This window comes from Marmota flaviventris, chromosome 14 (genome assembly GCF_047511675.1).
Source record: "Marmota flaviventris isolate mMarFla1 chromosome 14, mMarFla1.hap1, whole genome shotgun sequence".
NCBI classification, from domain to species: Eukaryota; Metazoa; Chordata; class Mammalia; order Rodentia; family Sciuridae; genus Marmota; species Marmota flaviventris.
In genome coordinates, this window is record NC_092511.1 from 19,751,030 (window position 1) to 19,779,021 (window position 27,992).

The 27,992-nt window shown below is 38.3% G+C and overlaps 1 protein-coding gene across 1 annotated transcript in view; it reads right to left on the reverse strand.

The window, feature by feature from the left end:
* Positions 1 to 27,992, reverse strand: part of Hadha (hydroxyacyl-CoA dehydrogenase trifunctional multienzyme complex subunit alpha) — a 41,811-nt gene that overhangs the window by 9,427 nt on the left and 4,392 nt on the right. The window contains exons 2-12 of the mRNA XM_027933342.2: positions 25,198 to 25,239; positions 25,035 to 25,105; positions 23,715 to 23,848; positions 22,795 to 22,933; positions 21,380 to 21,499; positions 20,032 to 20,134; positions 8,318 to 8,440; positions 7,775 to 7,893; positions 5,600 to 5,656; positions 3,833 to 3,942; positions 185 to 319 (exon numbers count right to left, since the gene is read on the reverse strand). Of these exons, the coding sequence (XP_027789143.1) occupies positions 185 to 319; positions 3,833 to 3,942; positions 5,600 to 5,656; positions 7,775 to 7,893; positions 8,318 to 8,440; positions 20,032 to 20,134; positions 21,380 to 21,499; positions 22,795 to 22,933; positions 23,715 to 23,848; positions 25,035 to 25,105; positions 25,198 to 25,239 (1,153 nt within the window). The remainder of the gene's footprint in view (positions 1 to 184; positions 320 to 3,832; positions 3,943 to 5,599; positions 5,657 to 7,774; positions 7,894 to 8,317; positions 8,441 to 20,031; positions 20,135 to 21,379; positions 21,500 to 22,794; positions 22,934 to 23,714; positions 23,849 to 25,034; positions 25,106 to 25,197; positions 25,240 to 27,992) is intronic.

Here is a 27,992-nt window from a genome sequence, read left to right on the forward strand (position 1 = left end):
CATGCTACCTTGAAGTGCAAGAAGGAATTAGTGTTTCTAAAAATCAAAGAAAATGTAACTTAACTATGGAGTATTACGTGTTCAGGGCAAAGGAATCTCTGATGACAAACCATACCCCCAAACCAAGATACCAAAAACCCCGTAAAACATTTTTACTCCTGGCAAAAACAGAGAGCATCCTTACCCTTTGAACACTTGTTGCTGTCCCCGTCCCAGTCCAGCTACCGTAGTGTCTTTAAGAAGGGTCTTCAGCCCCTTGTCCACGGAGACTTGGGCGATGCCAGCTCCCATAAGCCCTGCACCAAGAATACCTAAATGCCTGAAAGCAAAGGATGAAATGATTCTGGGAAAGAACTCTTACTTGTTTCAGTAAAAGTGGGAGGCTGCCCAAGTTATCATCCAATAAACTAACTCAAGCAGGCAACTATGAGGGGCTTTAAATAATTTTTACCTATACAAATACAGTTTTAATAAATAATTGATTTTTAAAGTGAAATGCAAACATCTTTTGGGTCTAAAAGAACAGGTCTTCCCAGAACTATACTAATTCCCAATAGTGCCTGAAGATCATGGAAAATGACACCACCCCTCCTAAGCCTAAACCAACATGGATATTTTAGTTTTTTGAACAAAGGCCAACTGGCAGTGACATGTCTGAAGACTAACTATTTTTTACTTGTTAAGCAGTGATTTGTTAGTGATTTTACCATTTTCCAGCCGTCTTTCATTTCTCCTGATATGTGGGCCTCTCTTGCCCTTCACCTGGATGAGTTTTGAAGATCTCAAAACTCAGCTAAAAGTCACTAGCTGATCCAGGTCCTCCCCTCTCCGGTGCCTCTACAGGTGCACATCCCTACCTTTTCACCCCTGATTCCTCTTGAACTTGTTAGGACCACTTGATTTATTCCAGTGTATTCTGCAGTGGCTTCATGTACAAGCTCACTGTTTCCTCAAATAAATTCTAAGCTTTCTGAAGACCAGAAATCATGTGTGATTATTTTCAGTTCTCCATAGTTCTGGAACAATATGCCATATTACCACAGTAAATAACTTAAAAAAAATTAAAGAAATACTTCCTTCATTAAAGAACCCTAGATTTATAGTTCTGTAGATGTAAATTAGAGGTGAAATGAGGGGTAAAGTTTCATTCCTAACCATTCTGGTTATAATGTTAGAAAGTTATACTGGAGGGCTGAGGCCGTAGCTCAGTTGGCAGAGCACTTGCCTAGCATGTGTGAGGCCCTGGGTTTGATCCTTAGCACCACATAAAAATAAACAAATAAAGGCATGCTGTCCATCTATGACTAAAAAAAAACCAAAAAAACAAAAACATACTCAAGTCTGAAAAGGAAGACTAACTTCAAATCCAGGAAGCATCTCCTAAAATTTCAAAATTTATCTACTGTCTTTTTCTTCAGTTCTTTCTCAAATTAGGTCAACTCTTAGATCATTCTGTTTTTCTATCCGTTTAATTTTAAGTTTTTGAATTTTTGATTCAAGGTGATTTCTGTCTTAACTACAAGTGCTTATTTAAGGATATTTAATTCAAGTTTGGGAATTTTCTGGTATAATGTTTTTCTTCATTGTGATTGGGAGGGTAATGTTCATAAGCTTAAGTGCTTTGATTTTCATTCATTTTCTATTTTTTCCTTACATTAGCTTTAATGGATGATGCCTCCCTTTTTGTATAGTTCATACAAAATACATAATGTACCTAAATATAACAATAAGAGTAATATGCAGACAGGAATAGCAGTGTGAAGTGGCATGCTAGGTTTTTTATATTACCAAGTGTATTATAAAGTGCCTGTCTGCCTTTCCTTCTCTCTCTTTCTCTACTGAGGACTGAACCCAGTGGCCACATCCCACTGACTACATCCCTAGCCCTTTCTATTTTGAGATAAGGTCTTGTTAAGTTGCCAGAGCTGGCCTTGAACTTCCGATCTGCTTACCAAGTAACTGGGATTACAGGTGTGTGCCACTGCGCCTGGCTGGAAGTACAGTTTCTTTAATTGACAACATTGTGTACGTGGAGGGATGGGGGTGAAGATATTAGGTAGGGTCAATTCTTAACATTTTTGTTTCGTCCTTCCTTTCTTTCTTGTCACAATAAAGTCCCCCTCTTAGAGCTTAGCAATACTCAAAGAACAAATAAAATAATAATAATAACAAAAAAAGAGAAGGTCAAAACTTTTTATATAATTTTAAAAATTGTTGTGGATGAACACTAAATTCAGTCCAATCTTTGACTATCACTTGAACCTTCTGGGAGTGCTGTAAGACTTTACCATGTACTTAAATTGTGTTTGTACAATATAATAAGCACTGAGCTCCCATTAAAAAAAAAAAAAAAAAGAAGAAGTTAGCAATACTCTCTGCCTTCTGTTTTTGCTATACATGAGGAATAGGGCTTGTTTTCCTCATTAATCTGTTTGATCTTTAGACAACGTGTGAAAATGTGTATTGTTTTTTCTTTTTCTTTCTTTGGTACTAGGGATTGAACTCAGGGGCATTTGAGCACTGACCAGATCCCCAGCCCTATTTTGTATTTTATTTAGAGACAGGGTCCCACTGAGTTGCTTAGTGCCTTGCTTTTACTGAGGCTGGTTTTGAACTTATAATCCTCCTGCTTCAATCTTCTAAGCCACTGGGAGTACAGGCATGAGCCACCGTGTCCAGTTGAAAAGGTGTATTTTTAAGTGGCCATCATTATTCTACTGCAACATAAGAGTAATTTGCCAGACCATTAAATAAAAGGTACTGTTACTCTTAGGTAACAAACACAATTGGTCTGATACCAATCAGTAAGTGTGCTGGAGAAGGATTTTAAGGTTGTATTTCAGATATTATTTGGAAATCAGCCCTCCTAGTTAGAATCTTATCTGTCTCACCCAGCTTCTTTTCTACTTTATCTTCTAATTTAGGTGTTATCTCATTAAAGGTGAGCTGAAGAAGAAGGAAGGAACTTTAGTTGCTTCTCCCTCATTGAAATTCAGCTAGAACAGGTTTTTCAAGATCAGTACTGCTACTGTTTTGGGTTAAGTAAATAATGCGGTAGAGGCCATTCTGTGCCTATCCCTAGCCTCTAACCATTACATATCAGTAACATCTCTTCCTCCCCAGTTGTGATTACCAAAAACGTTCTCACACACTCAAATGTCTCCTGGAGTGGATAAAATCGTCCAGGTTGAGAAGCCCTGAGCTAAGGTAGGGACACATTAAATAGAAGATGCTGAAAAGCAGCATAACATTAAAAAAAAGGATTATGATGAGTACACCTGAAACAGGCAAATACCATCTCACTGCTTAAGTTGTAAGCTAAAAGAAACAGAAGATTTTATTTTATTTTTTGTGGTGCTGGGGATTGAATCCAGGGCCTTGTGCATGTAAGGCTAGCACTCTACCAATTGACCTATATCCCCAGCCCAGAAGCAGAAGGTTTTAACAATGATAATGATGCTTTATATTTTTTAATGAGGAAGAAGTGAATTCCCAGAGATGGCATCTCAGGTCAGAGAGAGAGAGAGAAAAGACCATTGAAGGATACAGAGTACATTCAGGAAGGGGGATCTAAATTGGATTTCTCAGGGACATTAATATCTAAGACAAGGAAGTGATTGATAGGAGTCACTATAGGAACAGAGAAAACTCAGAACAGGCAGAATTTTGAAAGACAAAATGTTCTTGGAGTAAATAAAGGCTCTAATGTGCTCAGATAGGAGAGCTTGAGGGCAAGACCAAATTAACACATAAACCTAGTTTTGCAGATCTTCAAAAACATCTGTAAGCTTGCACACAGTAAGGTTCACCATGGCTTCTAAGTTTAACTTACTTAACATCCTTCTGTGGGGCTCCAAATTTATTTTTCTTGCACAGGACTTGGCCATGATATAGTCCCACCAAGGCTTTTGATTCTTTGGTCAATGCCAGCTCTCCAAATTTCTGAAAAGTAAAGAACAAGAAAAGGTAGAAATTTACAGTCTGAGTGACTTGTATTCCTTTGGTTTGTTTTTCTCTGCAGAGCACAGGTGGTATTCATAACACCTCGGTTTCCCAGGGGTGTTCAGGAGACTCAGTGGTGGCTATGCTATCTCCCACTGATTTTTTTTTTAGACGTTGATGAACCTTTATTTTGTTCATTTATTTATATGCGGTGCTGAGAATTTAACCCAGTGCCTCACACATGCTAGGAAAGTGCTCTATCACTGAGCCACAACCCTAGCCCCGATTTTTTTTTTAAATCCTCATCCGCAGCATGTTCTAACTAATGCTTTCAAACAAAATGCTATTCCTTCTAGTTACGATTTCATTATGGAGAGCAAGTTCAAACATCTGTAGACCACCAGTATTTTTTCAGCATCAACTTAGCTCTTGGATTCTTTTTTTTCTAATATTTATTTTTTAGTTATAGGTGGACACAATATCTTTACTTTATTTTTACATGGTGCTGAGGATCAAACCCAGTGCCTCACACATGTTAGACAAGCACTCTGCCTCTGAGTCACAACCCCAACCCCTAGCTCTTGGATTCTTTAAAGCAGAAATATAGTATTCTTTGTCACAAAACTATGTCTCAGAGCCAAACAGGCCTTCACAAATGTCTCCAACTGCTTTATTCGAGTTGGGAAGAAGAGGCCCAGACATATGAACTGTCTCTGCTGTTTAAAGCCATACTACCTCAAAATGGCAGAAATGGAACTTGACTCCTAAGTCAACTCCTAACTCTCTTGTTCTTTTTCCACAATATTAGGCTGCCCTGCAAGATACCTACCACCACTTTAAAAAGTATATCAATTTAGGGGTTAATAGCATAATATTTAGAGTCAGGGTTTGACACAATTGGGTTTGAGTACTGGCTCTGAAAAATGGCATAGGCTTGTAATCCCAGCCAGGCAGAAGACAGAGACAGGAAGATCTCAAGTTCAAGGCCAATCTCAGCAGTTTAGTGAGACCCTTAGGAACTTATTAGCAAGACCCTGTATCTGTGCTACTGTACCCAGCCTACCTTTGTCTTTCACTGGGTATGAGACATTTCTTTTCATTTTGTAATCACCAAAAAGAAGCTGGGCTTCAACATTTCATCTCTAGGTCCTAACAGGTACTCTTATCAATGTATTCATTTTGCCACAACAAATCAGCTCAAATTCAGAACAAAACTATTCAAGTGCTGGGCACGGTGGTGCATGCCTGTGATCCTAGCTACCAGAAGGCTGAGGCAGGAGGATCACAAATTGGAGGTCAGCCTGGGCAACTTAGCAAAACCATCTGGAAAAAAAAAAAAAAAGGTAGAGTACCTCTGGGTTCAATTCTCACTACCACAAAACAAACAAAATACAAAAAATTGTCCAAGAGATTCATTCTGAAAAGGTTATAACTCTGCTGCTATTCCTTCTAGTTATGATTTCATTATGGAGAGCAAGTTCAAACATCTGCAGACCACCAGTATTTTCTCAGCATCAACTTGTTCACTGAGAAATGACAACCACTGAAGAAAAAGATATATTAGGCTTTGAATATTTTTTTTCCTACTTTAAACAGAGTATTGGATCTTTGGTTTCCCTGCAATAAGTAATAAAAAATTGGAAGGAATGAACTTTACCTGTGATTCAGCAAGATAACCAGCTTCACTCCCTTGCTCAAGTCCAGTTTTTACAACCTAAAAAACACAGAAAGCACTTGTTCAGTGTTGGAATAGACTAGTGAGATGTCCAATAATGCTTAATAAAATTGCCAGTATTGGTAGGCTTTTCCAAGAATAGGTCAAAAATCTAGATTTATGGTAAAGTACAGGACTGAGTGCCTAGCTGCTCTAGACTGGCTGAACTCTCCATCTCTGAGGCTACTGCTGAACCTGGCATGAAGCCTAGAAGGAGAGAGAGCTTCCCTTACTTCTACAAATGTAGGCAGACACTCAACTTCTACTCTCAGCCCTTCTCTCTTTATGCTTTCTTCCTCCAATGCATTATCTAGTTTATCACATTCATATGAACTCTATGAAATTCTACTTCTCATTGGGGTAAGAGCTCTCCTAAGTACAATGGCAAATACAGAAGATGAAGAAATGACCCTGAACCCAATCACCATCATTTATGGGAGCGACAAAATTAAAACAACAAACTAAATCCATATTCCTAATCCTGACTTCTGTCTAAACCATTCTTTGAATTTCCCATAACATCTAAATTTAACACATCAAAATTTAATTTATAATTCCTCTTTGGCAAGTTTCTTATTACTTCTGTAGTTTTTAACTTTTACTATTACATCTCAGGGTCTTACTCAAACTTAAAGCCTAACCTACCAAGATACTTGGCTAATTCTCTACTACAATATAGTAGAGAATGCTCTACATTCTCTCTCTCAACATTGATTTTTACCCACTACTGTGAAAACAGCTTTTTATAATTTATGGAACAAAGGTAAAATTTAATTTGTCAATTCATAATTGCCAACATTCTAAAATCCAGTTTCAAGTTACCTTTCTTCAGATATTTCACTTCTCACCTTTAAAAGCTGGTTTCATTAAATGCTCGTTAAAGAGGCTCTCATTTTCTAGCTCCCAAGATTGTTCAAAATGCCCAATCCACCTGACACAACTTTCCCTTCACCTACCCGCCATTCATTTTTTAGGGCTCAGGTCAGAGCCCTTCCTCATCTCTCTGGCTCACAGTGATTGCTCCTTCCCATGTGTCCTTAGTGTCTTCTTGATACCTACCATTACTCTTGAGCTGCCTTATGTCTCTTCCACAGCTATCTGCCTCCCCACATGTATATGTTTAATCTCCCTCACCCAGATTGTGAGATGAATATAGGTGTGGGATCATATTTCGCATTTTATTTTATTTTTCTGCAGTGTTGGGGACTGAATCCGGGGCCTTGTGCATGCTAGGCAAATATTCTACCAGTGAGCTACACCCAGCCTGTGCTTCATATTTTATGTAATTTGGTGCCTTCTGCTCAAAATATATTTGTTGACTGACCCATTCTCCCATTGTGAAAGTCTTCAATTATATGCTCTCTTAATCCTCTGAGACTTTTTAGATAAAAGAGTTCTAAATTTCAAAGTCTACCTTAGACAGGTTTTTTAATCTTGTGACCATTTTAATTATTCTCTTGGATCTTTTTTACATAACATTTTCCTTAATAATTATAGCAATGGGGAACCAGGCACAGTGGTGCATGTACATAATCCCAGCGGCTTAGGAGACTGAGACTGGAGGATTGTGAGTTCAAAATGAGCCTCAGCAATTTAGTGAATCCCTAAGCAACTTAGTGACACCCTGTCAACTTAGCAAGACCCTGTCTCAAAATAAAACATAAAAAGGACTGGGGATGTGGCTCAATGGTTAAGTACCCCTGGGTTCAATCCTGGTACCAAAAAAAAAAAAAAAAAGTGATGGGAAGTCTCTTGAGGAATTTTAGGTACTGATAGTAGTTCTGACTAAGGATAGAATAACCATCACTTTTGTGTCAACTACCTCATAATTCATGTAAAATATTTTACTGACAAGACTTAGGATTCTTTTCTGCTTTCCTGATTTCTTACTCACAGATTTAAACTCATCAACCGAGGAGCATATCTAACACTGTTTTCCCAAAATACTTCATTTTATGACTCCTTCTAGCTTGTCACGTTCTTCCATTACTGTGTAAATATTTTAATAGCAGACTTAAGAACTTCAGTACTGACATCTGTGGTCCAAAATGGCAATGTATGTTCTCTATAAAGAGAGAAAATATAAGAAAGTTAAGAGTATAGGTGAAGAAGACTCACATCAATTATTTTCAGAGGGGCAGGATAAAGGCCTTTGGTTTGCTTTCGCACTTTTTCTTCCACAGTTTTGTAGATCTGTCGTCTAACAAATGGAATAGTCATGGCGTATGCTGTCAGTTCTGTAAGGTAAAAATGCTTTTAGATACTTTTGCAAAAAGTCTAGCTCCCTTGTTAGTTTGTCCTGTACACTCCATGAAAATGCAGTAATTCTAGCTACTTTGAAAGAACTATTCTTTAAACACATGATCTAAACATGCCTTAATTAGTTGATAAATGTTAAAGCTTGGCCTTGGGTACAGGCATGTTTATTACACTATTATAGTATCTACTTTTAATATTTAAAATTTTCTTATTTATTTATTTTAAAGGCTTTAACTGACAATTTTAAACTTGTCTCTAGAGCAGAGCCATGAAATCCTTTAAGGTTGACTTTACGTTTACAGTAAATAATGTACTCGACTTCTTTTTCATTCTGAATCTACAGCAAATAAAATAAATGCCCAGGGAGGAAGTTTTGCCTTTGTTCTTTACAAAGATACTCACTTTCCATCAATCCCTTGTTTCTCTTAGGAGAGATCTTCTTATCAACTAGTCCATTGGCAAAAGTAACTGCTACTTCTTCTAGGTATTCAATTGTCCGTTCCTGTGGAGGTTTTATTCCTGGTCCTGTAAAAATGAACACAACAGGCTGGAGTGCAAGAGGATTTAGATGAGTCCCAGCTAGGGAAACACCTAGGCATGCCAAAGCCAAAGGCTCCAGCACAGAATGACATTTTAGACCAGAGACTAGTAGGTGGCAGTCAAGAACTGTGGACTCAAAGAGGGGAAATACACTAAGCAGAGGTGAAGCAATGTGCTCAAGGTAGAAAACAAGGCCTTAAACCTTTCAGTCTGACTTCCACTCCTATAGGATGTAGTATGTCTTGTGTGCTGGCACTATTGCTGCAAAACTGGGAAAAAAATTAATAAATTGCAAAATAATTTATAAAGATACCAGAAAGCTGTGGATTCACAAGGTCTATGTAAACTAAAATTCCAGAAAGGGAAGAGCCTTCCTTAGGTTAAGTGACGATTGTTGGTCATTTTTTTTGGAGGGGATATGTGATGCTTTGGGGCATGGGCTGAAGCTGAAGCATGCTACTGCGGGTCAAGTGAAACCATCAGTTTCTGGTGATCATGTATACCATGGAGGAAATCACATGCAAAGTCAGTTCACATCATGAATATTTTTAGAGTTCTAAGCCAGTCAGGAGACTTGAAGGGGCTAGATCAGAAAGACAGAGAGAAATCTGTCACAGTGTCATGATGTTTAGGACACAAAGTACTTCTACAGAGAAGGGGATCTGTAAAAAATATGCAGCTGATTGCCCACTAAAGGCATTTGCCAAATCTGAACCTAATGGAAGCAGGAGACTAGAATGAGGCCCAGGCTGGGTGGGGGGTAGTTCAGTGTAGAATGTATACTTACTATGCACTGGATTCCATCCCCAGCACCGCCCCCTGCCCCACAGTGAGGCTCCAAAATCCAAAGAAGGGAATTTATGGGGCTGTGAAAACAGACACCTACCAGGATCTCAATCTAAAGGGTTCAAGAACCCCACTGGAGGAGGTGGCTGTGGTCTAAGAAGCAATCTCATACAGTCTGTGGCACTTAGGACACATAATTCTAATAGAGGTAGGAGCTTCAACAAATACACAACTGATCTCTTCCTTATAACATTTGTCTTGTTTAGAACCTGTGTGGGGAAGGAGGAAAATGAACCAAGCCCAAAACTTCTGAATGGTAAAAATTCATTTATCCAAAAAGTCATCATGCAGTCCTAATCCTGCAGGGAGGCCAAGGCAACTGAGATCTGTAAGTAGAACACTGGAAAGCAGGCACCACACAAAAGGGATCTTATGTAGGAGCTCCTCAAAACTTTGGCCAAGTACTATTCTGTACATGCATGAGAGGAAAGTATCTGAGGCCAAGAAAAGAACCACCACAGAGGTACAAGAAGCAGCCAGATAGAAACAGATCCAGAAATGAAACAAAAGGTAGAATGAGCAGATACAGTGTTAAAAAGGCTACTGTAGAGTTCATGCCATATTCAAGAATGTAAACCAGGAACAAAATGAGAATAAATTGAAGAGATAAAAGTAAATCAAATGCTACTTCTAAAACGTGGAAAAAAAACCCAAAACCTAAAATGAGTAATACACAGCACAACAGAAAGTATTCTAAAGGAAAAAAAGACCAGAAAACTTGATTACATGCAATAGAAAATAGCCAGAATTAAAGAACAAGAAAGCAAAAAACTTAGAGCTTCATTTTGGGTCTATGTCAAGTGATCTAATGTGAAACTGGAATCTTCAAAATGGGAGACAGAGAAATATTTGAAGAAGCAACAGCCAAAGAAGTTTCCACTAAGGTAGGAGGATATAAGCTTGATGTTAGCCTTAGCAATTTAAAGAGGCCCTAAGCAACTTGGCAAGAACCTGTCCCAAAAGCAAAAAACACATCCACACCCAGAATGCTTTATCCCTTTTAAATCTTTTTTTAAAAAACATAATTGTCTAAAACAGAAATGCCATATTGAGGAATTTGTAATATACGTAGAAGTAAAATGTATAACAACAAAAAGCACAAAGGGTAGGAAAGAATGAAGGTAAATGACAGATCATCTGAAGACAGACTGAAGAACCAGAACAATGTTGGTGTATAGTAGATGAAGGTATTAAAAGATTTAAGGAAATTGAGATGTTAGAGTAGATTTATGACATAGGATCTGCTCAGCCACCCTTCAAGGGTTAGAGGACACTCCTTTTACACCTCTGCAAGGAGTATGTTTACGAGGGGAGGCCCTGAATCCTTGAACTCTCTGGTTGTTTTTCTTGGTAGGTCAGAAATTGCAGGGGGAGCTGTTACTGTCAAATGGAATCCCTAAATACAATGGGGAATATGGGATTCCAGGGTAGCAGGGGCCAAGTAGCAGCACTCAACTGCCAAGCCAAGGTGGGCATAGTTACTGTAAAGGGTAGAAGAGCCAAAGCAGTAATCAGAACATTCTGACTGGCAGAGACCTATCGTGTTGGCTACTTGATCATGGTATTCTTAGAAAAGAAACAGATGGGCAGTGTACTAAATGTTTACTTCTCGTCCCTGTCCCTTGCGGGTGGTGGAATTTGGGTTTCCTCTGCGTGGAGTGAGCTGGCTGCGACCTACAGCTAAGAAAAGAAGGTGGAAAAAAAACCCCACACTACCCAGGAAATAATTTTAGAAATTGGGGAACGGCTGCCTCTTCAAGTTTAGGGGTTGAGCTTCCACACTGGAAAGAGAGAGAGTGAGAGCCTGCAAGGTAGGAGGTGGGCTGTCCAGGCCCAGTGGGTTACGCCCAATTCCAGAGCTAGGACAGCAGCCTTCCTAACCCATTGAAGACTGAGGTCACGTGCCTTGCATAGTTCATTAAGAGGGAGGAACCACAAAAATGACTCACAATGTCAAACCAAAATCTCCTTGGTTCAAGGCTGAGTGAAGACACTAAATAGCTTAGGAGTGGCTTCCCACACTTACTTGTTTTGGATAAGCAGAGTTATTCTAGGTCTAATAAATAGAAGTGTAACTTGAATCACCAGAGTCAGGGGGTCCTCAATCAGTTCCCACAGATGAGCCAGTTCATGGACCCACTGAAGGGTTTGTGAAACCTCTTGAATGAAGGGGAGGCTGTGTCCCCTTGAGAAGGTTTTATTTTTTCACTAGTCTTCCCCCAAGTACCTATGGTCATTTGCCTTGGGAAAAGGGAAATAACCAAACTTTGGGGAGATCACTTTATACTGGCTCTGAACTGACACTAATTCCAGCACTGTGGAACCCTATTATTGGTTCTGTGACTTGAGGAATAAGTGATCTTATGATGGGAAAAACCAAGTGAAAGCCTCTATAACTGTCTCTACCCAGAAAACAGTAAACAAAAGTACTACCACACCCCTGGAGGGACTGCAGAGATTTGTGCCACCCTGAAGGACTTGAAAGATGGAGGGTAGTGATTCTCATTGTATCCCCATTCAATTTGCCTATTTTGGCCTGTGCAGAATACAGATGGAACGACAAGGGTTTATTACAGTCTTAATCAGGAGGTAACTGCATTGCAGCTGGTAGTCCATATGCAGTCCATTTGCTTAGCAAATTAACACAGTCCCTTTGTACCTGGTAATGCAGTTACTGATCTGGCAAATGCCCTTTTCCTTAGTACCTATTGGCACAGAACATGAGTTTAGTTTCAGCTAGCAAGGCCTGCAATATACTTTCACTGTCCTTCCTTAGGGGTAGGTATATCACCTCTCCAGGCACATATCACAATTGAGTCCACAGAGATGCTGATGGCCTGTTACAAGACATTATTCTGGATCATTATACTGATGTTACTGTGCTGAATGGATCACATGAACAGGAAGTATCAAAAGAAATCCCACAAATGAGTGGGGTGTAATGTTGCACACCTGTAATCTCAGCAACTCAGGAGGCTGAAGCGGAGGATCGCAAAGTCAAAGCCAGCCTCAGCAACTTAACAAGGCCCTAAGCAACTTAGTGGGAACCTGTGTCAAAATAAAACATAAAAAAAGTGCGGGGGATGTGGCTCAGTGGTTAAGCCGCTCTGGGCTCAATCTCTGGAACCAAAAAAAGAAGCGGGGAGAAATCCCACAAATATTTGGGGTCTTTGGGGTATGTTAAGACATTCCTTTTAAGGTGAAGGATAAGTTGCTGCATCTGGCCCCTCCTACAAAAATAGGTACTACATTTGGTGGGCTTTTATGGATTTCTGAGACAATATATTACTAATTTGGGTATGCTACTCCAGTCCATTTACTTAGTAACTAAAAAAGCAGCTAGTTTGAGTGCGGCTCAAGACAAGAGAAGCTCTTCGGCCATTTGGGCCATCTGACTCAAACCCGATGGTGTGAGAAGTGACAGTGGCAGAAGCGATGCTATTTGGAATCTTTAGTAGGCTCCTGTAAATGATCACAGTGTGAGTCCTTAGGATTTTGGAAAAAGCCCCACCATCCTCTGGGAATAATTACTCTACTCTTGGGAAACAGTTTTGGTTTGCTAGTAAGCCTTAGTAGAGCTTAAGGCTTAACTAAGGGCCATCAAGTTACCAGGTAACCTGAGCTGCCTATCATGAAATGGATGTTGTCTGACCCACTAAGCCAAAAAAATCTGGGAGTGAAGGTAGTGCTCCATTATCTAATGAAAATGGTACACAGGAGACTGTGCTTGGACAGACCCTGAAGGCAAAAAGTGCATGCAGAATGGCCAAAATGACCACAGTCCTTACTCCTCCTTCCCTTAGTCTGCACCTGTAGCCTTATGGGGAGTTCCTTATGAACAGCTGACTGGGGAAAGGAAAACTCAGTCCTGGTTTGTAGTTTGTTCTGTGTGTTATGCAAGCTGCACTCAGGAGTGGATAGCAGCCACACTACAGTCCCTTTCTGAGACATCTCTGAAAGACAGTAGTGAAGGATAACGTTTCAGTGGGTGGAGCTTTAAACAGTATACCTGATTTGATCATTTTGATGGGAAGGTAAAATGGCCAGAGTCTATACTGGCCGTTAGAGTCTACACTGCATATATTATACATACTTATAGTCTATACTGAGTCATAGGCTGTGTCCAATGGTTTGGCTGGATGGTTGGGAATTTAGAAGGAATCTGGATGGAAAACTAGTGACAATATATTATGGGATGAGTTTTGTCCTCTCGAAATTTGTACATTGAAGCCCTAACTCACGTATTACAAAATGTGACTCCATTTGGACATGAAACCTTTAAAGAGGTGAATGACTCAAAGTGAGACTATTAGGGTGGACCTGACCCAGTCAGGCTGGTATACTTATAAGAAGAAATGTGGACACACACAAGAGACATGAGGGAAGTGCATAAACAGGAAAGATCACGGGCAGGCACGGTGAGAAGGCATCATCTGCAGACCAAAGAAAGAAGCCTCAGAAGCAAAAATGCTAACATCTGACCTTAAGCTTCTATTTTCCAGAACTGTGAGAAATAAGGTTCTGTTGTTGAAGCCACCCATCTGTGGTATTTTGTTCTGGCAGCACCAGCCAACTAATACACGTGGACACCTGGGGAAGAGTACGTAGACAGACCTCTCTGAACAGGCAAACGATGTGAAAATATTTGTGACCCATATGAATACTTGCAAAAGGGTTACCTCAGCAGAGAATTCGAATTATCAAGTGGATAGGATGACTTGTTCTGTGGACACCAGTCAGCCTTTCCCCAGCAACTACTGTCACTGTCCCTTGAACACAGTGGCTACAGTGGAAGGTAAGGAGGTTATGCATGAGTTTACTAGCAACATGAACCTGCTATAGCGTATGTCAAGTGCCCAGCTGGCCAGCAGGAGAGATGATAGGATGACTCCCCAGAATGACCAGGCAGCTGTCCATTGACAGGTTGATCACACTGTGTTGCTTTTGTCAAGGAAAGGGGAGCACGTCAATTCTTACTGGAACAGAAATTGTGGCTATGAGTTTGCTGCCCTGGTTTGCAATGCTTCTGGACTTAGAATACTTTCCCCACCACCATCACCACACAGTACTCCTCCTGATCAAGAAATTTACTGCATAGTGATGAGGTGCAGCAACAGGCCAAGACACAAAACACAATGGTTTTTATCATATCCTCCATCATTGTGAAGCAGTTGGCTTACTAGGATAGTGGAATGGACTTTTCAAGACTTAGTTACGAAGCCAGTTAAGTAGCAATACTTTGCAGGGTTAGGCCAGTGGCCTCCAGGATATATATGTCAGCCTCCTATATGGGGCTATTTTTCTGATAGTCAGGATTTTGGGGTCCAGGAATTTGCACAACCATAACCTGTGATTAGACAATGGAAAACTACAACAACTAATTCAAACAGAACTGCATGCGACCTAGACCTTTAAGAATGAAGGTCATCCTACCTGGCAAAGAACCATGGAGAGCTAAGATGCTTCCTAAGGGGAAAGGGAATATGGCATGGGAAGTGGAATTACTGCCCTCCCCACACCCACATGGTGTGCAGCCAGCACATCGCAGTCCCTAAGGGAGGTGCAGTCAGGGATTCAGGGCTCCTGGGCAGGCTATGCTCATATATATTTCCATTACTGGCCCAGAAACCTCTACTCCTACATCTCTTTATATGAGGCTTCCTTATTGAGGAAAGAAGGGAGAATCTTAAGACACTTTTCTTCCACACCCAGGTCATCCCCTTTCCCCAGGGTCCATAAAGCTGCAGGAGACTTTTTTTTTTAGGGCTTCCTTAATAGTGAGATGGCCCTTATGTGTGAATCCATCTGACCCTCCTTCCAAAAAGTGAATGGAACAGAGAGGAGGCTGGTGCTTTCTCCAGTTCTAACCTTCTGCATAAAGTATGGAAATAGTGATTAAAGGCTTCAGTTACTTTCATTTTAGCTTATTACTTTAATTTGCTGCTCCGGTACTTGACAGCTCAGTCTTCTTTCTATCTGAGCTGAGCTCTAGATAGAAATGTATCATACACAGGCTAGTTGCATTGTTAGGTGGAAGAATGACTTAATTATTGTCTTTAATTGGGGATAAAGTATGATTTAAGGAGATACGCCTTTGTATCAAATTGACATGAGGTGGACTATGTTAGTTTTCCAATATATCAATTTGATTAGACCATGATTGTCAGTTCTTTAATAAATGCTAATCTAGGTGTTGCTATGAAGATATTTTGTGCATTAAAGATCATAACAAGCTGATCAATCATTAATATCAGAAATTAGAGAGGAGGCAACCTTACAGAGTACAAAGATTAGTGTTGGAAGAGGTGACACATGTCAGTAATCCCAGTTACTTGCAAAGCTGAGGCAGAAGGATTGCAAGTTCAAGGCCAGCCTGGGCAACTTAGAAGAGATCCCGTCTCAAAAAAAAAAAAAAAAAAAAAAAAAAAGGCTACGGTTACGGCTCAATAGTAGAACACTTGCCTAGCATGCATGAGGACCTGAATTCAATCCCCAGTTACATTAAAAAAGATTTTTTTTAACAGTAACAAGGAAGTATTATGAATAATTTCATTGAAATAACTTTGGTAAGTTAATAGACTTCTTTGAAAGACATCTACCACAGCTCACTCAAGAAATGGAGACCCTCTCAGTAATGGGGAAAAGAAAGGAAAAAAAAAAAAAACATGAACAGTTGTTTATTTTGAGGAGCGGGGGGTGGTAACTGAGGATTGAACCCACAGGGTTTTTACTACTGAGCCACATCCTCAGCCCTTTTAATTTTTTATTTTGAGACAGGGTCTCACTAAGTTGCTGAGGTTGGCCTTGAACTTGTGGTCCTCCTGCCTCAGCCTCACGAGTTGCTGGAATTTTAAGTGTGGCTACTACGCCCAGACTATATTGATTATTCATAAAAAAAAATTAATCTGCAGGTAAAAGCTTTCCCAGAAAACTTGAAGTCCTTATGATTAACTAGTGGTTAATTCTATCAGATATTTAAGAAAGAAATAATTTTAATTCTACACAAAATCTTGTAGAAAATTAGAGGAACATTTCCCAACTCATTATATGATGCCAGGATTACCCTGATACCAACGCCAAACAAACAAACAAAAATCACACAAAATAAAATTATCCCTGAGGTTGGCCTTGAACTCATTATCCCTCAGAACCAGATAAAAAAAATCCTTTATGAAACTTTAGCTGATCAGGCCTAGAAGTACTGCTTGTTAGTATAGCCCTACCATGAGCAAGGCCCTGGGTTTGATTTCCAGAACCATAAAACAAGCTGATCAAACCAGTAATCTATAAAAAGGATGATGTACCATGTTTAAGTGGAGTTTATTCCACGAACAAAAGGCTGGTTCAATAGTAAAATATCAGTGTAACTGACATTATTAACAGATTTTTAAAAATAGATTATCTCAATAGATGCAGAAAAGGCGTTGGACAAAATTCAACACCCATTTTGTACAAACTATAAGTAAAAGGTAACTTCTTCAACATGATAAAGGGCATATATGAAAAACCTATAGCTAACAACATACTTAATTGTGAATACTTTCCCCCTGAGACCAGGAACAAGTTAGTATTTATTTTCACCATTTCTATCCAATACTGTACAAAGGTCTTTGCCACTGGAGTTAAGTCAAGAAAAAGAAATAACCACCATATAGATTGGAAAGGAAAAAGTCAAACTACATGTAGACAAGATGATTATCTTTGTAGAAAAATTCTTTGGAATCCTCAAAACAAGTGAATAGAACAGTTTAGCAAAATCACAGGCTGTTACAAGGTCCAAAATTCAACTGCATTTTTCTTTTTTTCCCCCAGTACTGGTGGTTGAATCTAGGGATACTCTATCACTGAGCTGCATCCCCAGCCCTTTTTATTTTAAGACAAAGTCTTATTAAATTCCTCAGGCTGGCCTCAAACTTTTGATCCTCCTGTCTCAGCCTCCTGAGTGGCTGGGATTATAAGTTTATGCCACCTCACCTGGCTACATTTCTTTCTTTCTTTTTTTTTTTTTTAAGAGAGAGAGAGAGAGAGAGAGAGAGAGAATTTTTCAATATTTATTTTTTAGTTTTCGGCGGACACAACATCTTTGTTTGTATGTGGTGCTGAGGATCGAACCCGGGCCGCACGCATGCCAGGCGAGCGCGCTACCACTTGAGCCACATCCCCAGCCCTACATTTCTTTATACTAGAAATTAATGAGAAACTCAAGTAAAAATAAAGTATAATGGGCTTGAGGTATAGCTCAGTGTTAGAGTGAGTACATTCAATCCCCTGCACCAAAACAACAACAAAAACAAAGTTAAGGTTTGGGCTGGGGATGTAGCTCAGTGGTAGAACATGTGGCTTGCATGGGAGAAGTCTTGGGTTTAATCTCCAGCATCAATAATAGCAACAAAACTGTATAAAAAGTATAGTGGCCTGAAAGTATGAAATACCTACATACAAACTTAACAAAACGTGTGCAGTTCAATGAGAAGTACAAAAACACTTCTGAGAAATTAAAGACTTCAGTATGCAAAGATGATTGATAAAACAACTCAATATTTTAAAGACATCAATACTCCCCAATTTGACATACTGAACCAATGAATTCTAATCAAAACTGTAGCTGGGCCGGGCACGGTGGCACATGCCTGTAAACCCACTGACTTGGGAGGATGGCAAGTTTGAGATCAGCTTCAGCAACCTATTGAGACTCCTGTGTCAAAATAAAAAAACAAAAGGGGCTGGAACTCTGACTCAGTGGTTAACTGCCCCTGGGTTCAATCCCTAGTATTTAAAAAAAAAAAAAAAAAAAGACAATTGTGATATTGGTAGACATACAGATAAGTGGGAAATCAGATTACAGATCCAAACATACAGGGTCAACTGATTTTTGACCCACATGTCAAAGTAGTTCATTTGGGAAAAAATGGCCTTCTCAACAAATGGTGCCAGGGCATTTGGATACTCATATGCAAAAAAAAAAAAATAAAATAAAATAAATAATAAATAAATAAATTCTGTCCTTAGATAATGAAATGAAGAGCCACACACTGGGAGAAAGTAGTTACAAATCACATATTTGATAAAAGAATTGTATTCTGATATATATAAAAAAAAACTCTGAAAATTCACTAATAAAAACTAAATCAAATGAAATGAACAACAGATTTGAACAGATACTTTCCCAAAAATATATAGAAAGCAAATAAACATGTGAAAGACATTCAGTATCTTTGGTGATTACAAAATACAAAATTACAATGAGGTAACACTACAATTCTATTAGAATGTTTAATATTAAAAAGATTAGCTATGTAAGGTAGTTGGAAATTAGAACTCTTATACACTGTTGGTAGGAATGAAAACTGGATATAACCAGTTTTGGGAGGATGGCAAGTTTGAGATCAGCCTCAGCAAACAATCTGATAGATTCTTAAAAGCCAAACACATATCCAGCCAATCCACTTTTTTGTATTTATAAACATGAAATATATCCATATAAAGACTTGTGGATCAATATTCATAGCAGCTTTATTCAGAATAACCCCAAACTGAAAAACAAATGTCCATCATTCAGTGAATGGATAAATCAATTATGGCATATTTATACAACAGAATAATACTCAGCAAGAAAAAGGGAACAAACTACTAATATATAAAATCTGGCTAGATTTCAAAAACATTATTCTAAATGAAAGACAAAAAGCTGCATTCTAGCCAGGCATGGTGGTGCATGCCTGTAATCCTAGTGGCTCGGGAGGCAGAGGCAGGAGGATCGCAAGTTCAAAGCCAGCCCCAGCAATTTAGTGAGGCCCTAAGCAACTCAGTGAGACCCTGTCTCTAATAAAATACAAAATAGGGCTTGGGATGTGGCTCAGTGGTTGAGTGCCCCTGAGTTCAATCCCTGGTACCCCCACCCCACAAAAAAGCTGCATACTAGAAATGTCCAATTTTTTTTGTTGTAGTATTACACAGCTCCATATATTTATCAAAACTCAAATTGCACATAAAATTTGGTAAAATTATTACTTAAATAATATCTTATAATACTGAATTTTAAGAAATACATGATGATGAGGTTGATGTATACATAATTCAGAACACTGGGTTTTTCTTTCTCTCTCTCTCTCTTTCTTTCTTATTTTTTTGGTGGTACTGAGGATCAAACCCAGGAGCACTCTACCTCTGAGCTACTTTCCTATCATTTTTTTTTTTTTTTTTGGTAAACTTTGAGCAGGGTCTTACTAAATTGCTGAGGGTCTTGCTAAGTTGGCTGAGGCTAGCCTTGAACTTGTATTCCTCCTGTTTTTCCCTCCTGAGTTGCTGAAATTATAGGCATGGACCACTGTGCCAGGCCACTGATTTCTATTTCTAACAGAAATTGTATGGGAGGAAGCAGCACATAGTAGATGACAATTATTGTTAACAATCTCATGTTGGTTGTTTCATACAAGTTTATTGTTAAAACACACTCACAAACACACACAAAAAATGGACGATACAGGTAATTTAAGAATAAAAAATAATGACTTGATTTAAATCTTGTACTCCTGATATCCAAATTATAAAGTAAAATAGAAATCAGGGTAATATTGAAAATCATTTAGTATTAGTAATTTTAGAAAAAAACTGCATTTCTCAAAATCATGACTCGTTTCCTAAGAGTGTTATCTAACAGACACTGGAGATGTTAACTCAGAAAATAAGTTACTTTATAAGGCCCAACTTTGAGACACACTAACACTTACCCAGGGGTTCCACCAATTGGTCAACCAGTCCCATTTTCTTTGCTCTGTCTGCACGAATGTTTCTACCAGTAAGCATCATGTCAAAAGCAGCAGGCACACCCACCTAATAAGCAGACAAGGATCAGAGTATGGAGGAAAATGAGGGTGACAAATGAGAGAATATCTCAATGCAAAAAGTCAAGCCAGATTTTTATGGTACTTATCAGTAAGTTAAATTTTATGTACTGATACACATTTAGGTTTGGGATTAGATACCTCTAACAGAAGCACAAATGTCTACCTCTTCTTTTATTCAATAAGTAAAATTTCTGTTTTCTGGAACTGATAAAGTGGAGAATTAATTTCATGTTTCCTAAAAGTATACCCTTAGGTCATTTCAAGTTTCTTTTCAACCATTTATATAATACTTAAAATTTCTATAATGGAACTACAGTGGAGATGCAGAAATCTGATAGTTGTGACAAAGTCTTTAGAAAGAATTTTAGGATTAACAAAAATGTAATTCAGCTAGGGCTTCTTATGTAATACTAGAAAAATGACTTCTAGCAACAAATACCAATAAAAATTAAATGTTTACTCATGGTTTTAAAATCTTTTGACATTCCTATAAAGGAATTTGAAAACTAATACCATAAATCTTCCTTTATTTTTTTTTGGTGCCTAGTTCATATCAACTTCTTTGCTGATAGTATTTCTTTTTTTGTACTAGGGATTAAACCCAGGGGTGCTTAACCACTGAGCAACACTCTCGGCCCTTTTGTTTTTTCTTTTGAGACAGTGTTTCACTGAGTTGCTTAGGACCTTGCTAAGTTGCTGAGGCTGGCTCTGAATTTGTATTTCTCCTGCCTCAGCCTCATGAATCTACAATGTCAAAAGCTATGAAGTTCAATAGGCCCTCCAGTTTGATATTAAGATTGCTCTGCAGCCTCCAGATCTGATTCTCCTTTCCCTTGTCCTTAAGAATTCAAGGAATGGGGGATAGGAGCACTTGCCTAGCATGTGCATCATATTTATTATGAAACATAACCTAGGTTTTGAAAAGATAAGAGAGTACCATGAAGAGAAGGAACAAATAATGCTAAAGGCTCTTATTTATTTCTACCCTTCTTTAGGGACCAAAAAAGGACCTTGATTGATAATTTTAAGTAATTACAAAATAAATATCAGAAATAAAAATCTGTCAATGATTCTAAAATAGTCTTATATGGGTCTAAATTCTATAATGAATACCTGTATTCATAGTGTTTTGTACAAAAGGAAATAGATCTAAAGAGACACTTAAGTTTTCAGATTCTAAGTTCATGATAGTGGGGCAGGATGGAAGGGAGAGGTGGGGTCTTAAACTCACCATTTTGGGCAGCCTTTGGGTGCCTCCTGCTCCGGGTAGAATCCCCAGCAAGACTTCAGGGACACCTAATACTGTTTTTCTATCTTTTGTTGCTATTCTGTATTGGCATGCAATGGCAAGCTTCAAACAAATGAAAAAATGAATTAGACTGTTGGAAAATGTTAACTTCATAACATCTTAGGATCTCTGAGGGCTAAAGATTACTTATAAAGCAAGAAAATGCCAACAGAATAAATGAAGTTTCTTAGGGTGGTACCTGATGCTTTCTATAATTTACCTTTTCAGTTTTTTCATGCTTTCCCCCTAATTTATTAACCCTTTTGGGTTGTAGGTCTACCTTTAAAACCTTCTCAAACCTAGAGAATCTTGCAATAGAAAAACACACACATATTTTATGTGGACTCCAAGTTAAGAAGGCCTGTACTTTAGAGACCTATCCTTCCAATCAAACAGTTTTACTCAGTTTCCTCATAGGTGCTGCTTACTATATACTATATGTGGAATGCATTTTCAACCATTTTCTGGTTAGCCAAATTCAGCCCATCTTTTAAGCCCAGATCCAAGTTTTCTTTTAATATTTAATTTTTAGTTTTAGGTGGACACAATATCTTTATTTTATTTTTATGTGGTGCTGAGGGTCGAACCCAGTGCTTCACGTATGCCAGGCGAGCGCGCTACCACTTGAGCCACATCCCCAGCCCCAGAGCCAAGTTTTCTTAATTAACATATGTGAAAATGTCCAGCAAAGAGCCTCACACACGATATATATACAATAAATGTTATTTTCTTTTCCCTTCTTTCTTTTCTTACATGCTTTCTACATACACAAATCTCTTCTCTCCAATCAGGGTACTTGACCACTGAGCCACGTTCCAGTCCTATTTTGTATTTAATTTGACACAAGGTCTCAATGAGTTGCTTAGTGTCTCGCTTTTGCTGAGGTTGGCTTTGAACTCGTGATCCTCCTGCCTTAGCCTCCCCAGCCACTAGAATTACAGGCATGTGCCACTGCACCTGGCATCTTCTCTCCAATCTTATATTATTTACTATCTTTATTACTCAAAAGAAACTTAAATTTGTTTCTGAACCAGATTTAAAAACATGAATGTGAATCACACTTTTGTATCTTTGCTCTGCAATCTTGAACTTGCTTTTTAGAAACGAAAAGAACCTTGGAAAACACAAATCTCAGTTTATATGTTTACATGTGAAAATATCACAAGTTCGTTTACTAGATTTATGCCAGTTGCTCTGTCACACAGATTAAGAATTAAAACCTATTCAGAAGTTTAATATGGAAAAAAAGATGAATATCCTCTGAAAATGTTTTGCAAGCTAAGTAACAGCCTTAGGTTTATAGCTGGTGACTCTCACCAATGAACTGGGGTGTCTCAATAACTTGAATACATCTGTACCTCAAGTCCTCCTCCCAAACAGGATCCATTGATGGCAGCCACGACAGGTTTGGGGGACCTTTCAAGTTTCTCAAACATTCTCTGTCCTTCCTGTGATATCTGTGTTGCTTCTTGAGGGGTCTTACAAGACGCTAACATGCTGAAGTAGCCACAAAAGTGAACAGGAAACAATCAATGATGAAACCACATCTACAGTCTTTGTTAAATATATCATCTACTATATACTTATCCCATCCCACCATATAGCAATAATTAGTAATGAGTTTTTAAATACGAAACAAAAAACACATTACACAATTTATTTTCATTTCTATAACAAATCATCAGATTATAAAGCTTTGTGTATGAGAACATCACTTGGTTAATATTTTCACTATCAAATTAAACAGCAATCAAAACAACAGCAAAACAACAACAAAATACAAAAGCTCTTAGGTTGTTTAGAGGCACTTAAAATTTATTTATTAATAGACCCCCCTATGTTTTTTGGTAGCAGGGATAGAACCTGGGGCATTTAACCATGAGTCACATCCCCAGCACTTTTTTTTATTTTTTGAGACAGAGTATTCCTAAGTTGCTTAGGGCCTCACTGAGTTACTGAGGCTGGCTTTGAATTTGCAATCCTCCTGCCTCAGCCTCTGGAGATGCTGGGATTTCAGGTGTGCCTTACCATGCCTGGTTTCCCCCAATGATTTTTTAAAAAATCTGTTACAATAATAATGTTGTAGGAAAAGACTACATTTATTTTTACATGATTTAGCAATAAGCCCCTCGATTTTTGTCAGTCTTGCTATGCTCACAAAAATAACATAAAAAAGTTTTCAGAAAACTTACTTCTACCTTCTTTCAAAAGGAGGAATTATTAGGCCTAATAATAAATGTTCAAGATAAAAGACAACTTAAAGTTTCCTAAAACTTACTTGATATCAGCACCTGCAACAAAGCAGCCTGGCTTTGATGAGATGAGGACGGCACTTTTGATTTGATCACTGGCCCAGATTTCATTCATTACTTCCATGAACTCTGTTTGTACTTCTTTATTCAGTGTATTTACCTGCCAAGGGAAATAAACCTAAGGGTTTAAATTTGAAATACCAGATGTCTAATATTACCATCAAACGTTTTTGTTATAAGGAAGAAGGAGAAGCAGAAAACAAACCCAGTAGTTTTCTACTCAGGCACCTTTGGCCAAGTACTAGCACCCCTTCCTTTAAAAACAGGAGGGGAAATCTAAATCATACTCCTAAGAGTTTGAATCACATGTAAGCTACAAATAAGTTTACAAACATTTATTGGCAGGGAAAAATCTGTATAATATTAAGGAAAAAAGGAAATCAAAATCAGACACACAGTGTGATCTTAGCTTTATAAATATTATTTATTAAAAGTGGATTAAATGTAGTTATCTTTGGGTTTGGATTATGAATGATTATTATTTTTTTCTTCATAATTTTTTGTAGTTTTAAATTTTTCTATCACCAGCATGTATTGTGTTCAGAAAAATATTCAATGAGAAAATTCTGAAAAAAATACCTTAAACTTGAATCATTGTTTAGTGGGTGCTAAGATTTACTCTAGTGATAGGGTCAAGTGCTTTCATCTAGGCCTCTGGTCATAAGATTTTTAAAGTATGAAAGCTTTACACCATTTTGAGATGGGGGAAAAGCATGGGTTCCTGCATTAAAGCTCTTCTTGGCAAAAGACTGGAGTAATACTGCATGCCTTGTTGAAGTTGCCAGACACAAAAGAGGTTCTTTGAAAAGAACTTGATTTCTAATATTTGAGTTGCATGGAGTCATTCAGATTCCAAGAAGCTTAACAGCCAAGTGCCCACATTTAACCAGCCAATGTACTATGAATAATGACCAATGCAGGTAATAAAGAAAGTGGATCCAATAAACTCATATTTAAGATGGGCAGTGAGTTTCAATTCTTATAAACAAAGCTTATACTTTGGTTCTGATCTAATAAGTCACATCCTTATTCTACACTGTAAACAGAAGGCTAGTCTCATTAATCCTCAATATCAATCTGACACTTAGAGTCAACAAGAAGGAATTCTTACATGAGAATATCTGCTTCAGAAAACTACCTTCATGGGGCAATCTGTCAAACTTTAACCATCAACATTATTAATCCATGTGACAGGATTATTGCCAGATTGGTAGATTACTTTCCACTCAGGATTAGATCAGCAGATGTAGTTAGTAGAAATAACTGCAGAAAGTTAAATTAGGTACCTTTGAATTGGGTGAGTTAAGTCGAATAACTGCCACATTCCCTTTGACGCCATAGTTAACATGGGTTCTAGCTAAAAAAGACAAGAAAATTTATTAGTAAATATGTTTACTACAAAATAATCTAAGAAGCAATATAAGTATGACCACAAGAAATTAAACTTACCCAGCAAAGCAGAAGACCCTGAAAAGTGGCGGCAACTACAACCTGTAAGGAAAGGGCATTTCAAAATTAATTACTGTGCAAAACAGGATTTCTTTAGTACCCTCAGATACAGCAAAGCTGGAATTTTCGGTAACAACCACCCACCCCCAATCAGAACAATGTAGTCTAGACCATCATTGTGACTACTACTACATCTTTTTCATTTCAATTATCAGGTCATGTGATTACTCAGATACTAAATAAGGTAGGTAAGAGAATATCCCCTCTCCCCCTGCCAAAGATGACACATCCCCAGAAGCTGTGAATATATTAGGTTACATGGCAAAGAGGGATTGAAGTTGCAAATGGAATTGATTGCTCATCAGTTGACCTATATAGGAAGAGTATCATGGATTATCCCAGTGGGTTTAGTGTAATCACAAAAGGAAGAGAGAGGTGAACAGAATCAGAGAGATAACAGTGAGAGAATGTCTTGGCCCCAGGATATTGGAAGAAGGAAGGAAGTGAGCAAAAAGTTAAGAATGCAGGCAGCTTCTTGAAGCTAGAAAAGGTAAAGTAACTGATTTTCCCTTACAGCATCCACAATGACCAGAGCTCTGTCCACACCATTGATTTTAGCCTGATGAGGCCCATTATGGACTTCTGATCTCTTTAACTATAAGATAATAAATTTTTACTGCTTTAGATACTAAGCTTGTGATGATTACAGCAGTTATAAGAAATTAATACAGTAAGTAATAAGTAAACTACAAAGCAATCCTTAAAGTCAGTTCCAAATGTACTCCAAATATATCCTAACTATGCTTTCCAGCCACATCTACTTACATTTTTATGGAAAGATAGACTTTATGGTGTTATCAAAAGTAATATCAAGGGGAAACAATGGCTACTATAAATGAAACATTCCATATCACACTTTGCTATTATAAGTATTTCTAACTGAAAATGTCTATACTGTACTCCACCAAGAATATTCCTACATTTTGGATAACAAAGACCAGCTCTGTTCTCTCCTTCTTAATCTCTTCTCTAGTTTAGTTTCTCCAACATGATGATATAGAGATCTATCTTGATATGACTTATAGCCATCCTGGTTGTAACCACCATTTTGCTTATCAGGATAAAATGGCAACCACCCCAAACCCTATAGGACAAACAAAATGGTTAAAATAGTCAGCTGAGTGTGTTGTACTGGCCACTGATGCCCAGACTGTTTCTTCACTGACAATGGACATATTAATAGTTTTTGAGGAAGACCAGGTACATGCTGGTTGGTGGCCCAACTCTGACTAGCTTAGCATACAAATTCCATCTTCCTAGGTCTGGGGATGTAGCTCAGTGGCCTAGCAAGCTTGAAGTCCTGGGTTTGATCTCCAGCATTGCACCTCACCAAAAGAAATTCTTCCTCCTACCTTGGGAATGAGATTTATTGACCTGTTGTGCTGCAGCCCAAGCATACTTCTGAAAATTAAGTCCCCAATAAATTGTACTTTGTGCAATCCTGGATCTATCTGCTTCTTTCTTCAGTCACATGGTCCCTTCTCATACACCAGGACTGGGTTTTTCCATAATAACAATGCTGATGTGATCTTTTGGTTCGTGGAGGGCCTTTCAATTTGGACTCTAACAGAGAAGGTAAGGAATATTGGGGAATTCTAGGCAAATTTGTTCTGGGCATTCCTCTTTCTCTTTTTACCATTAAGGGTCACTTTTATTCTGCTCTCATCCAAACATCTTGCTCTCTGTGGTAACCAAGTTGTTCTGGAGGACACCCAGTGTCAACATCTCTTAATAACTGTTAGGTCGGTTGGTGGATTGCTCTCTGTGGTAACCAAGTTGTTCTGGAGGACACCCAGTGTCAACATCTCTTAATAACTGTTAGGTCGGTCGGTGGCAGCGACCTAACAATAACAATTTCCAATCGCCTTCAAAAAAACCTTTCTTCCCTTGTCTTTCATTCATGGTTTACTTTAAACCATTTCTCCTATGTGCCTCTTTAATGCTATACTCCTTTTTCCTCCCTGTATCTTTCAAATCTTGCTGTAGTCTTACGAGAGAAAGTTTTCTCTTTGGTTCCAAAAATAAAAACAAACCATCCCTTAACTGATTAGCAGCTGAGCAGCTGTACACATGAAACACACCCAGGAAAAGGCATACGTCTTACAACGATATCAAATATAACAGAACTAATGCTTTAATAATATATCCAGTGGTTCCTTCATCTTCTAATTATTCTAGCTTTCTTCATGTATTATTTCTTTTCTTCTTCTTCTTCTTTTTTTTTTTCAATGCTGGATATCAAATCCAGGGCCTCCTGCATGCTAGGCAAGTACTCTACCACTGGGCCACATCCTTGGCCCCCCATTATTATTATTTTTTAAATTATTAGTACTAATGCTTGTTTATTTCTATTTTCATTGAATTCTAATTTTTCATTGAATATGTGGGAACCACTGATTTGGAGAACCTAATGGTGGGTAGAATGGGGAGGAACATCAATATTTAGCCAAGGCTCTTGCTTCTATCAGCTTTTTTCTCCATCTTTCAATTTTTTAAAGGAAGGGAAAGGGAAAGGAAGAAAAGGGAAGGGAAGAGGAAGGAAGGGACAGAAAATAGCAGCTTTATATAGGTCTTGAAAGGCAATATAACATATTACTGAGAAAACTATATCTGGCCCCAGAACCAGAGTAGGGTGATCTCAGGTTCTCTGTCTGCATTTGTTTTCTTTTCTTTTTTCTAGAGAGAGAGAGAGAGAGAGAGAAAGAATTTTTTAATATTTATTTTTTAGTTTTCGG